General features: G+C 35.5%; 2 protein-coding genes and 1 long non-coding RNA gene across 3 annotated transcripts; 1 reads left to right on the top strand and 2 right to left on the bottom strand.

Moving 5' to 3' along the window:
• The first annotated feature begins 10,509 nt into the window (after positions 1-10,509).
• LOC127863976 (uncharacterized) lies at positions 10,510-13,926 on the top strand. Its single transcript, XR_008041314.1, has 2 exons — positions 10,510-10,855; positions 13,858-13,926. It is a non-coding gene; the product is annotated as an uncharacterized LOC127863976 (long non-coding RNA).
• Positions 12,029-12,490, bottom strand: LOC127863972 (histone H2B-like). Its single transcript, XM_052403645.1, has one exon. It carries the CDS (start codon positions 12,451-12,453, stop codon positions 12,079-12,081), a length of 375 nt encoding a protein of 124 aa, XP_052259605.1. The 5' UTR covers positions 12,454-12,490; the 3' UTR covers positions 12,029-12,078.
• Positions 13,104-13,497, bottom strand: LOC127863974 (histone H4). The gene has a single exon (XM_052403647.1). It carries the CDS (start codon positions 13,463-13,465, stop codon positions 13,154-13,156), a length of 312 nt encoding a protein of 103 aa, XP_052259607.1. The 5' UTR covers positions 13,466-13,497; the 3' UTR covers positions 13,104-13,153.
• Positions 13,927-15,026: the final 1,100 nt, after the last annotated feature.

The following is a 15,026-nucleotide window of genomic DNA, read 5'->3' as shown; positions in this document are numbered from 1 at the left end:
TTGATTTGACTTAATTGATAGTTTTATATATGGAACAGAACAGAACAGATAGTCATATAACTTGAACATTTACAGTTCATCGTTACATATACAAAAGTGACAATATAATAAGCAATAAGCACATGCATAGTAATGCGAAAGTGACCAAACTAGTACATTAAAGGTGTTATATATAATATACAATTACTTTGTTTAACAGTATACAATTTATGAAATATTTATTATTCGTACATAGCGATTTATATATAATGGGTATCGCCCTAGTTCTTGTATACAGCTGAATTAGCGGTACTCATTTTGACACCCAGTATTCGTTTCAAAAATCTTCTGTGAAATCTTCGCAATTAAAGAAATCCGACAACGTCCCCATATGTCTTACACATAATTTCACTTCATCATACATAGACCGAATAATTTTTAACAATCTACCGTTTATTTCGCTCTTAATAAGCTTGTACCATAGTCCGTTTCAATATATTGAATCATAACATTTCATAAGGTCGATATAGCAACAGTATTAGTTTCTTTTTAGAACTAAATGTTTATCTATAAAAGCCTTTAGTAGGAAAATAGCATCCACAGTGCTATAATTGGTTTTGAATCCAAACTATGGTAGTCATAGACGCATCTGTTGTCTTTCACAGTGACATTCCAATCATTTTATTATTATACATACATATAAATGCATGAAAAAATATAATTGTTGACAATTATATAGTTTATTTATTTATCATATTTAACTGTTACAAGGAAAACAGTTTTTGAAATTTATATAAATGTGATTAACCATTTTAATCAATTCACCAATTGACCCTATTTAATTGGATTAATGGATATTAAAAACAACAAACAACTACAGTTCCTCAACACTTATGATTTACATGCATTCCATTCACAGTAAAACCAAACAAATAATCAACAAGCTGCTCATAAATAAAGTTAATTGAAAACTTCATAAACAAAATAATTATTTTGATAATAATCAAGAATAAACTTCAACCAAAACAATCATACATTTATTGGGGGGGGGGGGGGAAACGTCTGCACTTAAACCAAAGTGGGGGAGAAAACGTCTGAGGGAGGAAACGTCTTGGGGGAGAAACGTCTAGGGGAGGAAACGTCTTGGGGGTGAAACGTCCGGAAACCCGTTAATAGCAACCCAAACACAATTCACCCCCAGGAGACAATTCACGCGCTAGGCAATTCAAATTGATTTTAAATAATACATAATGCGATTTATTCCAAAATTAATTAATAATTTCATCTTGCGTTTAACATACGTTTAAGAAAATATTAACATAACAAACAAAAACAAACAACCGTTAAATTTTATTGTTGTAAATATGGTAACCTGATTACATATCCACTAGCGTCTATGCATATTTACACATAAAAAATAGTTCGTAAGTAAGCAACAAACAATCACATTTAAACTCAAATTATTGAACAAAATATATAAATTTAAGCTAGAAATCGAAACTTAAATACAATGTCTGCACTAAAAACACAATACCAATATTTTGTACAATAACACATTCGACATGTACATGTACTTCCAACAACACGCCAACCGCTATTTTCAAAGCGAATGTGTAGAGTAGCATTTCAACAATAAAGACAAAATGGAACTGGATTTTAACGTAGTGCGCAAATTGGAAGTGATTACAGTAATTTATTTTTCAACTTGTCAATCTCCGTAGTATACGTTTAGTTGTGAGATGTTAACGGTTTCCAAAAAAAAAACATGCCTTCGCTGCGAAGTCAAAGTTGGTGGGGAACGAGACTGCTTGTGGATTTCGAGTTGCTGGAAGTTTGTAACGAAGCTGCTTTTCTGCAATATTCAGCGATTTTGCAAGCTGTGTGTTTGAAGTCGGAGATATATATTGCTGACATTAATGATGTGTACGTTCTTGTGACCACTGATCTGCATATGATGCCAGTGGGAGAGCATCCCGAATCCCACATAGTCTGCAACAGATGTTTCCTGGTCGAGTGGTTGGTAAGTTTCATCGTTATACATGCATATTACACATTTTACATTATTTGTGCTATTTTTGACACCCATTTTTCATGCTGATGAACCAACGGTCAGTGCCAGTAGTCCTACTGTCATTGGTCTGTGTGCTTGTTGAAAGTACATGTAGAAAGGGTTGTTTAGCTTCAATAAGCCATGTTGCTATTTTTTGGATAAAATTTATTGCAGTGGGCTTTTTATCTTTGTGCAGCAACCTCAGCCGCCTCATTTTTTGAAAACATTAGTCGCACACTGTTCATATTGTGGAAAAATGAGTCGCGCACTGTTCACAGTGAGAAAAATGGGTGGTGACTATTCAGTGATTTTTTTTGCTTTAATTTGTTACAGCCTGTGCCTTTTGAATTGGGAAAATAAGCGCGATAAACCGTGAAATTGGGAAAAATAGCGCGATAAACCATGAACTTGGGAAAAATTAACATTATAAATAGGATTATAAGTAACAGAAGTGATATTGTGATATTGTTTTTAAGTGCATGTTCAGGGAGTTTTCTAGAAAAGGAGTCTGGTCAAATTGTTGTTTTTTTAATCAATAAAAGTGGCAAGTTTGGGAATGATTTATGGACAAAAATGACTAAATTCAAGTTATATATTTTGTAAGTTTTATGAGACTTCTTTCTAAAAAAAATAAAAAATGTTTTGTTTTTTTTGGAAGTTGGGCTTTTTGGGGGAAATTTTGGTCAGAATTTGGGAAAAAAACGTGTATTTTTGCGATTGGGAAGCAGCCGAAATTCGGCTGTAAATTTGAGCAAAAAAAAATCACTGACTATTCAACAATGTGAAAAAATGAGTCGCGCATTGTTTAAAATTCTTAAAATATCAGTCGCAAACATTAGAAAATTGTAAAAAAAAGTCTCACAATGTTGGAAATTGTGAAATATGAGTCGCACAATGTTGAAGGTTGTAAAAAATGAGCCTCGCGATCTAGACAATTATGGAAAAATAAGTCAGGGGAAAAAAATTCCACTCGTCCGCTCATATTGACGAGTGAAAACTTTATAAGGACAAGTGAATTTCCCTAAAGCGCTCATCCTACAGGACAAGAGGAAAAGCAGATGTTAAAATATGTATTTTAGGACCCGTAAATAATTAAATAAAATCATTTTCTTAAAGCATATCTATTCCGAAAGTAGAACGAGAATGAACTGGAAATAGTAATTGTAAATTTCATACAACAGGTGCGCATTGTTATGCGAGACTAAGTCCCGAGTACATGTAAATGTTGGTGTCAATGTTGACAGGGAACCATCCAACTGCATTCACTGTAAGTGTTGATTTTTAAAGAATTATTTAACTGCAGAGTACAGTTTATAACTAGTCTGAATTTCGTCCGAAAAATATCTGACATTTGAGCGTTCTTTAAAGGGATGGGGGGGGGTTGATGTTCAAACGTCCGAAACAGAAATCACGCAAGCATTAGAAAAAGTAAAACAGCAGTCTTCATTAATTTATTTTGTGTTCCTCATAAAGAACTTATTTCACTGCTTAACATTTCTTTTTTGATCAGCTGGCATGAATAACTGAGTAAGCAGCATTTTAGCAGTGATATAGGCAATTTTATTAGTCATATGAGCCCTTTGAAAAATTTATTTCACACATATTCAAGGACGAGTGCATGTGTTTGCAGGACGAGTGCAAATTTAAATGCACTCGTCCTGCAGGACGAGTGCAGTTTAGAAATATTTTTGTCCCCTATAAGTTGCACACTGTTCAAAATTGTGAACAAATTTGACTTGTGACTGTTGGAAATTGTGAAAATAATTTATTGAGCATTGTTCAAATTTGTGAAAATATGAGTCTCAAACTGTTCAAATTTGTGAGAAAAAAAAAGTCGCTAACTGTTCAAAAATGTGAAAAAATGAGTTGCACACTTTTTTAAATACTGACCATTTGCATTGCAAATTCCTCTAATTAAAATACTGACCATTTGCATAGCAAATTCCTCTAATTTGTGACAAAACAGCTATCGCTAGTAATGATTGAGGAAAAAAAACAAGTCTATTATAAAAAAGGTTTCAGTTTAAAGATATTCGTAATTATTTTTTATTTAAAGTTGATTACGGCCATATCATATGCCTATATTATCTAGGGCTGTAACCAATACACTAGGTGACGAATACGATACGTATCAGGAATACAGGGTAGCGAATATGAATATTTATTCGTGAATATGAATTTCAATGAACAAAAGTAATACTGACAACTTGACATGACATTATATAGTATGAAACTATGTGTATTTGTCAATTTGATTAATTGAGTATCATTGCATACTGAAAATATGACATATAACACTTTGAAATAACAAAACACTGCAAATTGTCATCGTCTCATCGTCTTTTTTGGGGAAACCAAAGTAGCGCCAGACAAACAACGTGTATTTGGCAGGCATGTCAACGATACCAATAGCATTCCTTGTGCAAGGCTCCATGTTTGTTGATAAGTTGCACAATCATTGTCGTAAAGATAAACAAAAAAAAAATTGCATCTGCTTATCCTTTGTGTGTATGTTTAAGCATCAAATCATTCGTATTTACCTAAATAAACATTAAACAACTACGAAAGATTTTTCAATTCATTTCAATGTCGTAAATATTTAACCGGTTCCCGCCATTTTTGTTGATAATCTCACTGTGTAACATAGTGGGTGGGGTAAACATGATGAAAAACACCGGAATTAGGAGAAGAACATTTAAATATAGGGGTTAATTGTATGAACATTCATTTGTAAGGTAAGATGATTAAACTTTCAAACTCGAACCACGTTGTTTGTATTCGTCAAATATTCGGTTCGGGAGGTGGCGAATAACGAATACGAATCATCCACAGCCGTATTCGAGTAATTCGAATGTATTTTTACAGTCCTAATATTATCATTTTTTATAATGATATTGTGTGACAGTGGTCCTTATATAATATAAGGACAACTCTTGTGTTTTAACTGTTTAACAAATTAACAGTATATGTAAAGACTCACACTGGACAAATTAATCATTAAATCTAAATTGAATGAATGAATGGGAAGAAAACATTTGTCCCTCTATTTACCTTTTTTTTTTCATTATTGAGTTTTTTTTCTCTGACTCATGACATCAAATGGAAAAGATGAAACTGATCAAACAGCGAAGCTCTCGTATGGTATGAAATTACTGAGGAGGTATATCCCATACACCATCACTCACTTACTATGGCTTGATTGGTCATTTCGGCTCGGGTTCTACTTACATGTACCCCAAGTACTCTAAAGTATACTTACATGTACTCCGGGTATGGTAAATATACTTAAACGTACCCGGTGATGTTAGACTGTACCCTAGTTGTATATCCGCCCAAAGTCCGATGTCGTAAAACACGCTACTGATTACCGTAAAATGATATTGTTTACCTTAAACAAACTTCTTTTTCAAAATATCTGCATCATGTTGCTTTTTGAGTATGCGTTTAGATACTATAAAGGCTGTTTAGCAGAAAATTGACATAAATGTGAACATAATTAATTTTTACAAATTTGCCAACAACAACCGATTTAGCGTTAAAATTCACCAGTACGTTGTAGTATATTTATTGAACCCAGGGTACATGTCAGTGTACTTAAGAGTACCTGAGGTGCATGTAAGTACATGTACATGTAGTACCCGAGGCGAAAATGACCAATGGAGCCTTACTAACTGTATAATGATTATATCTCACAAACTACCTTTACCTTGTTGTGTTTATCAACCATAAATTTATGTAAATTCTGGCTTTTTTACTTTAATTTTCCATTCCATTGATAGCGCAATTTTTGTCTTATCTCGTATGATCTTATTTTACTCTTTGGATTTCAATGAAGACAAGCTAAAAGTGTCATTTTATTTTACAAACAAATCTAAGATGTATTTTAATATTTAGTGTTTGTCATGCATAATTCAGTGTTTTCCAAAAAAAATTGTGTAGCCAGTTATATGGCCAGCAACTATGCAGTAAAACTAAAGCATTTGTGACATTTTACTTGATATACTTTGGGAAAATAGTTGGCGTCTAGAGTAAATGTAACCGGCGAAATGGCCCGCTGCCGGTCTTACAGAGAACACTGATAATGGTAAACTAAATAAAAAAACTCGCTGCGACTGGATTATGGGTTTGTAAAATTGTTTTTTGGGTCATAATATGGTCAGCATTCAATACAAATGTTATTATAAAGTATTGTGGTTTAAAATTCATTTTGAGAATGGGATGGAAGAACAGAAAATGAAAGGGTATACAGGGATGAAAATTAGTGGTTTCCCGTGAGCCCAGGGCAAGTAGCTTTGGCCTGGGCAACTCAATTTCCAAAGTTGATAGTCCGGCCGGGCAACTTTTTTTTTTTAAAGCTTAAAACAATTCAGTGCAATAAAAATTGAATAACAATTGACCACCATGGATCAATACTAGTTAAATAACATTCATTATTTAGGAATAGGAAATGATCAAATTCAGGCTCATAATAAAACATCAAACATTGAGTAGTGCAATGTCAGCAAATTTATTTAATTATCTATTATTTTATTAAAAGAAAGTATAATATACACATGTACATATTTCTGGGCTCGTTATTTTTTATCTGGGCAACCAAAATACTAAAGATGGTTGCCAGTGCGGGCAACCAATAGTAATAAGTTAGTTTTAATCAATGAAATATCATTGTAACTTTATTGTTATAAGCATTGCATTAAAGTTGTGATTGAGGTAAGCTTGTTTTTATTAATAGAGTATATTTACTTTTTAGCTCGACTATTATATATGAAATATATAAAGTGGAGCTATCCTACTGACCCCGGCATTGGCGTTAGCGTGCAAATGTTATAGTTTGCGTACCACCCCAAATATTTCCTATGTCCCTTGACGTATTGCTTCCATATTTTGCATATTTCTTAACCAACATGTCCCCAACCTAAATACAAGAGCAGACAACTGTTTCACTTGCATTTCGTAAGAATTATGACACTTTTTCCATGTAGAATATGCATATTATTGATAACTCTACAGTGTTTGAAATTCGCACTAGCCCGGGGCTAGTTGATCTTGTTTCGGGCTACTGAATTTCCATGGGTACTAGCCCGATTGGGCTATTGATTTTTCGAACCATACCTTAGAGGGTTTATTTAGCTTCGTATCGCGTTTCCTCACCCTTCCGATTATGTTGACATGACAGAGTTTGAATGACATTTTTTTTTGATACAGTGCGAATAAAATGCGGATCTACCCAGCTTGTTCAATTTGCTGTACTTTCAGAAAACCATACAAGTCTACAAATGTTTTAAATGTCCGCCATCTTGGATTTGTAATGATCTATTGACGAATTAACACATTGCAATATCATATTTTAATAGAATATGTCAACCAAATTATATATTGATAGCGTAGTTGCTTGGTTACTTTTTACTGATTTTCAGTTTTGGCAGTCAAACGATATGCATATTTTATTTCACGTGCAAAGACTGACATTGATATGTTTTTGGACAGTTGTTTCCAGATACGGTATTATCTGTCGATTTTAATTTATTTTCGACATTCTTGATAAAAAATATCTAGAATGATGAATACACATGCGATGTTACGGATGGTCTGGTTGATAATTTTTCACATTGTACTCACCAGAATTGGACCTAGAAAGACTATAAAAAAGAACAGTAAGCTAGGGGGAGGAGACACTGCCCTCTATTCGCTTTATCATACGGCCTCAGACTTTCGGCTAAATGTTTCGGATTTCAAATTTGGGACAATTGACATCTAAAATTATTTACAGACTGGATATATACCTTTGCATCTTGACTGCATGTAAGGTATTGATTGACGAATATCCTCATACATAAATATTATAATCGTATTGTGTCATTGAAATATTATAATAACATTTCCAGTTAATTGGGATCAACTGTTAGTTGCAATCCCTATCAATTACACCCTACCTGCAATAAAATCTATCCAGAACCGCAAAAATATCAACTTATTTTAAAAACTTGTGATAAACAGTTCGGGCTAGTAAACTTTGGTTCGGGCTAGTGAAAAATTCCATCTGGTAGCCCGAACGGGCTAGTGGTTTTAAAAGTGAAATTTGCACACTGACTCTATGTTAAAGTGTGCGTACCACCCCAAATATTTCCTATATCCCTTGATATATTGCTTTCATATCTTGAATAATGTTAACGTGCATATTTTGTATTAACGTCTTGTTATTGTAGTGTACATATTTTTCGGATTTCGGACAGCCCATTCATCGAGTATTATTGTTGTGGTTTTGTGAGTACTCTTCATGTAAAATACTGCTGTTTAGATGTTCATTTTTAGTCGTATATATATCAGGATTCAATACCTATACCTTAGTGAAAATGGCATCGGAAGAACATTTGTTCATTGTACTAGATAGAATTAAACATTAAGATAGAATTAAACATTATATCTATCCATCTTATTATTTATTGCAGTTTCAGTAATATTCTAGTCTAAAAATGATTTCAACATGATATAATTTTAAATCATGGCTAGGAAATGTGTTTATATGAAGCAAAAATAAAAAATAGACGGTTCATTTTTTCCCCATTTACATGTATGTATATTTATCTATGTATACATCTTTTGTTGTAAACAGTTATGCGACATGTCCGAAAACGCCCAGGACAAATATATCGATGTAATGATTTTTTCACTTATGTGGGCGTATGTTGGCTCCACTTCACACGATACAGTCATTGTAGTTTAATTGAAAAATGCATCTTACAATGTGAGATGAGTTCTGGGTTCAAGCCCCAGCAGTTGCCTATCAAGTGTGAAATACGGAGCCATTATGATTAAATATACACAGTTATCTTTTTAAACAATACAATTAAATATAAGGAATAATGTTAAAGGGGAATTGCTGCTTAGCTATTTTTGACATTGAATAACAGGGTTTATATACACCCCAAGGATAAATGCTTCTAAATTTGTAAAAAAAACAAACAAGTCGAAGTGTGCAGATTATGAAACATTTGAACTTTCTGATGTCTTAAAGTCATTAAATGCCACTTAAAGTTTACTTTTTTTTTACAAAATGACCCATTTTGTGCTGTCCGTTATCGGTTAATGTTTTACGCTGTCAGGTCCAGAAGCGCTCATTCTGTAGCTTGTTTGGACCATAATCTATAATGCGACCAAGTTTCAGCAGATTCGGCCCAGTGGTTCTGATTTTATACGCTGTGCCTAGCTTTTATTGAGTATAAGTACTATTACTCACTGATTTAAGCATATGAGCTCAGCTGTTTTCGGACAAAAGGTTTTGTCATAGCAAGCTCATTGTGTCATGAAGTGTCTTTTCGCCACCGGCGTCTGCCATGCTAAAACCTTAACATGAACCCATTGTACCCAGAATTTTTTTTCGTACCCATTTTTTTCGTACCCAAATATTTTTCTTAATCAAATGTTTTTCGTACCCAAATGTTTTTGTACCCAATTTTTTCCTTCTAAATTTTTTTTGTACCCAAATTTTTGTTTCGTACCCATTTTTTTCGTACCCAATTTTTTTTTTCGGACCCATTTATTTCGTACCCAATTTTTTTTCGTACCCAATTTTTTTTTGTACCCACATGTTTTTGTACCCAATTTTTTTTTCGTACCCATTTTTTCGTACCCAAACTTTTTTTGTACCCAAACTTTTTCGTACCCACTCTTTTTTTTACCCAAAATTTTCGTACCCAATTTTTTTTCGTACCCAAATTTTTTCGTTCCCATTTTTTTTCTACCCAAATTTTTCGTACCCAAATTTTTTCGTACTCAATTATTTTTTCGTTCCCATTTTTTTTGTACCCAATTTTTTTTCGTATCCAAACGTTTTCGTACCCACATTTTTTTATTCTTACCCATTTATTTTTTTCGTACCCAAATGTTTTTCGTACCCAATTTTTTTGTAGAAATAATCGGTTTACAATTTGATTTGATCTCCCCACTCATTCCATCCTGCGAAACCCTTAAGGTGTCGCAACTCTGGTAAAAAATAGTTTGTATACTATTGAAGGAATATTGATAATGGTAAGATGTAAAATGGTAAAAAGACCAAATATTACCTAGATACGTTAAGATAAACCCTAAAAGCTCTAATCTATCCAATATTATTAGTATACTGATGATAACATTGGAAGAAATAGTACTAAAGTACCTTATATGGTATCCAAGATGACAATTAGACAGTAAAACCGAGGCAATTTGCTATATAAAATAGCAATTTAATATAAAAATTAGGATATTTGCTATAAAAGTAGCAATTTTAACAATTAACAATTAGACAGTAAAACTGAGGCAATTTGCTATATAAAATAGCAATGTAATATAAAAATTAGGATATTTGCTATAAAAATAGCAATTTTAACATGAGTTAATGCAATAATAATAAAATTAAGGCAATTTGCTATATAAAATAGCAGTTTTCACAAAAATAAGGAAGGAAGGAAGGAGGATCCGCTACAATGCTAAAACCGACTGACTATTGGGGTTATTTACCCTCGGGACTTCGGTTAAAAACCATTGCCCGAGCACACTGCTTAACATAGAACTCTGCATAAAAAGCCGAAAACGGCCATAAAATGGACAGCCCGATTTTACTGGGCTGTACCATTGGTATAAATATAAAACTTTGCAGTGTTGGTGCGGTGCCTTAATAAAAATCTATTGGTTTAAAAATATATAACCTTTATATGAAGCGTTAAAAAGACGCAGTGCTATACAGTGAATAGGCCTAACGCGGTTAAAAAGCGGCGTTTTAATTGGTTGATGCGCTTATATAACGATGGCGCTGATTGGCCGAAATTTCTTATTAAGGATTGCCAGTAGGTCAATCCGTTTTAAAATAGATTTTCCCACGGCTGACTTTGTACTTTTAAGAAAAAGCAACATAACCCGTTTTTGTCAGGCTATTTAAACACAAAGAGCACTGTGTGGTGACCTGCTAACCTACTTTCGGGCTGCTTAACGCTGATTGGTCGGTGGTCGAATCTGATTGGTCGAAGAAAATCAGTGAAATGGCCGATTTTAGAGAGGGACCCCGGGACAGCGGTACTGAGTACCGCTGTACCGGGGTCCCTCTCTAAAGCCACCCCCTCGATGTTCTGGGTGTATGTCGCCCCAGGTCCGTCCCGTATGTCCCCCACACTGGTGGTCTCGCTGTCCCGCCGTCCCCGGCCCTCTTCAGACGGGACCTCTGGCAGGTCCGGGCCGGCGAACTCTCGACGATAAACAGCGGGTGACAAGTCCGCTGCATCTTGGAGAAGACAGCAATCCCAGCAGTGTAAAAGACGTCCGGCTCGAGGGTGACGGACTCTGCTGGATTAGCAGAGCCACCCGCAGAAGTTCCCCTCTATAAGGAAATATGTACAGGTGAGAAAATCTTCTGCGGGCGACTCTCGCCTCGGTCGCGACGCGCACGCTCCAGCAGCTGACCGAGAAATACATCGGCAAACGCGTTTTGCCGTATATATATTATTTTTTTTGTTTCGAAAACGGATTGACCTACTTTGCTTTGCGAAGTTAAGCAATTTCAGCCAATCAGCGTCCTCGTTACAAAAGCAGGTCAACCAATCAGCGCGAAGTTTATTTCGACATGTTCGGCAAGTTTATTTCGTTGTGTGCTTGTTCCGTGTATGTTGGAACGTAACATTCGGTGATAATTTTCAATAATTGTTAACAAACATATGACTATAAAATGCTACCCGTTGGTACATGCCTTAACTGTGTGTAATACGAGATCGTTACTTCTAAGATACACGTACGACTATTGATTATACACTTGACCACACTCACGGAGGAACACTATTTGGCCCTTATTTTCAACGTTTATGTTATGTAGAGTTTGTAGTCTGAACACGTTCTATTACGTGAATAGTGTAAAGGGCATCAAAACAAACCTCTGCCATATACTTAAAATTGTTTGTTTTTACTATTTGGCACTAATATTAAGCAATGATATTTATGTTCGTGTGACAATAAGACAATTCTTTCGTAAGAAAGTTGGGTGGCCCTAAAAAGGGCCGTTTGTTTTGAAGCACCACAGAAGTTGTTTACTTGCTGCTGGTGTACTTGGTGACAGCCTTTGTGCCCTCGGACACGGCGTGCTTGGCGAGCTCACCAGGCAGCAGGAGACGCACAGCGGTCTGGATCTCTCTGCTTGTGATGGTGGATCGCTTGTTGTAGTGGGCAAGGCGGGAAGCCTCGGCAGCAATGCGCTCGAAGATGTCGTTGACAAAGCTGTTCATGATCGACATGGCCTTGCTGGACACTCCGGTGTCGGGGTGCACCTGCTTCAAGACTTTGTAGATGTAGATGGCGTAGGATTCCCTCCTCCTCCTGCGCTTCTTCTTGTCAGTGGAGCGCGCGGTCTTAGCCTTAGTGGCGGCCTTCTTAGAGCCCTTGCTTGCAACACCCTTGGTCGGCATGATTTCTAAATCGATGCAGAGATGAATGTTTGCAACGCGTTTCAACTGCTATTTATATGAACGACTCACTCTCGAAAACGGATTGACCTACTTCCAATGCAGTGTACAGCGCGCTCGCTCGCGATTGGCTGCAGTTTTAACGCATGCGCGTTCGTATTAACACGTGTTAACGAAGGCTAAAGCAATACTGTCGAAGCCCTATGTTTGCATCGCAAATTATTAATGATCTATTAAGACTAAGTAATGTGTTTACTTATTAATAAGTCCTCCACAATGTTCAATATGAAACCTAATGCACATGCTTACGTCAATGGTGTCTGTAATAGAAAAAAATGAACGCAAACACCGCCAGGCCGCATGTCCGGTAACGAAACATTCAAATGCGAATGATGATAGTTTCGCCTTATAAAACTGGTACATGGGTTGAACGAAATAATGCCCTAAAATTAGGCTTAATATTGGTAATTGAGCGTGTGACCGCACTGTAAAGAAGTAATGAATTCGGGACCTTGCGTTAGTCTTATGAACCATACGACTCATACCTAGAGTGTGTGTATCTAATGCATGAATGCAAGTAACCTAACAATCTGACGCTTTAACGTAACACTAGTATATTGTGACAATTTTTAAGACAAGTCTTTCGAAATGTGTGTGTGGCCCTAAAAAGGGCCGTTTTGTAGCTTCTGTAAAGAAGGTTCGATTAACCGCCGAATCCGTACAGAGTCCTGCCTTGTCTCTTGAGGGCATAGACGACGTCCATGGCAGTGACGGTCTTCCTCTTGGCGTGCTCAGTGTATGTCACGGCATCGCGGATGACGTTCTCAAGGAACACCTTGAGGACACCTCGGGTCTCCTCGTAGATGAGGCCAGAGATGCGTTTCACACCACCACGACGAGCGAGACGGCGGATTGCGGGCTTCGTGATACCCTGGATGTTATCACGCAGAACCTTTCGGTGACGCTTGGCGCCTCCCTTTCCGAGTCCTTTTCCTCCCTTACCACGTCCAGACATATTGTATCTATCAGGTAGTAGCTGTAGAATGCTAAAACCGATTGACTATTGGGGTTATTTACCCTCGGGACTTCGGTTAAAAACCATTGCCCGAGCACACTGCTTAACATAGAACTCTGCATAAAAAGCCGAAAACGGCCATAAAATGGACAGCCCGATTTTACTGGGCTGTACCATTGGTATAAATATCAAACTTTGCAGTGTTGGTGCGGTGCCTTAATAAAAATCTATTGGTTTAAAAATATATAACCTTTATATGAAGCGTTAAAAAGACGCAGTGCTATACAGTGAATAGGCCTAACGCGGTTAAAAAGCGGTGTTTTAATTGGTTGATGCGCTTATATAACGATGGCGCTGATTGGCCGAAATTTCTTATTAAGGATTGCCAGTAGGTCAATCCGTTTTAAAATAGATTTTCCCACGGCTGACTTTGTACTTTTAAGAAAAAGTAAACAATGATGGTTGATATGCAAAAATATAAATGAAAGAACAAGAATGAGTTAATCCAAAAGAACTTGGATTTGTTTTATAGTATTAGATTACTATGTTTTTTGTTACATTACTGTGCTTATTATTAATTTATATCATTCATATGATGTTGTTATTGTATGTTATTCTTTGTATTGTTTTTTAAGGAGGAGAGAGAGAAAGAATAGCCCAATTTTTATAAGTAAAGATGGTGAAAACACACATACTGTTGTATGTGGCAGCATCATTACCAGACCCATTGTTCAGTATATACTGCAATGGGTTTGTTGGAGTCTTTAGACTTTGTGATCTGTAGTTTAAAAATTTGAATCCAAATAGGACTATTTAATATATTAATTATAGAAAAAGGAATACACAGATGTGTAATATGTTTGTGTAACAATATAATAATATTTGAGGGTTTTCCAGATCACAAAGTGGTTGAACATTGCCACAATATGTTTACATGCATAGTCAAGTACCATTTTTATGTGTATGTTTAAAGTTTAAACTAAATGCCAAACAACAAGATCTAATCATAAGAGAGATATGTTTATATTTAAGAACATTTATTAATAGGGATGCCAGAGCCTGATTTAACAGCTCTCAAATGTAGAGTGAAGTTGCATGTGAAAATGCAATTATATGAGAAGGAAAGGAAAAAAAAAGACAATATATGATGTCACATAGAGCGTGTAACTCTCAATTATATATTAATATTGCAATTAAGTATTGTGTTATTAAAAAATTAATGAGTACAAGTTTATGTATGTGGTTCAATGTTGAACACTTGCTGACAGGGAATATAGCCGTAATGCTCCAACATAAGACCCTGTCTGTATGGAACTTAAGGAGGATTGGGCTATAGGAAAGAGAGATCCCCCCAGAGTGGCAATAAAACAATATTTTAAAAGTGGGTTTAGTAATAAACCCTTATGTTAAGGGCAATAACTTACGTGTCTCCAAACGGTCACCTTCATAGGGCCACATAAAAATTAAGGGTAAGACAATGTACTTTACAGTTAAAAATAAGACAGACAACTAAATTTGTACAAGATGTACATTATTTACAATATGTACAGGACTATATGCA

Source organism: Dreissena polymorpha, unplaced genomic scaffold (assembly GCF_020536995.1).
Source record: "Dreissena polymorpha isolate Duluth1 unplaced genomic scaffold, UMN_Dpol_1.0 chrUn072, whole genome shotgun sequence".
NCBI classification, from domain to species: domain Eukaryota; kingdom Metazoa; phylum Mollusca; class Bivalvia; order Myida; family Dreissenidae; genus Dreissena; species Dreissena polymorpha.
This window is presented reverse-complemented; position numbering and strand designations above follow the sequence as displayed.

What these genes read in the sequence shown, in the direction of transcription:
- LOC127863972 (XM_052403645.1), bottom strand. Translation starts at nt 12,453, where the DNA reads ATGCCGACCAAGGGTGTTGCAAGCAAGGGCTCTAAGAAGGCCGCCACT.
- LOC127863974 (XM_052403647.1), bottom strand. Translation starts at nt 13,465, where the DNA reads ATGTCTGGACGTGGTAAGGGAGGAAAAGGACTCGGAAAGGGAGGCGCC.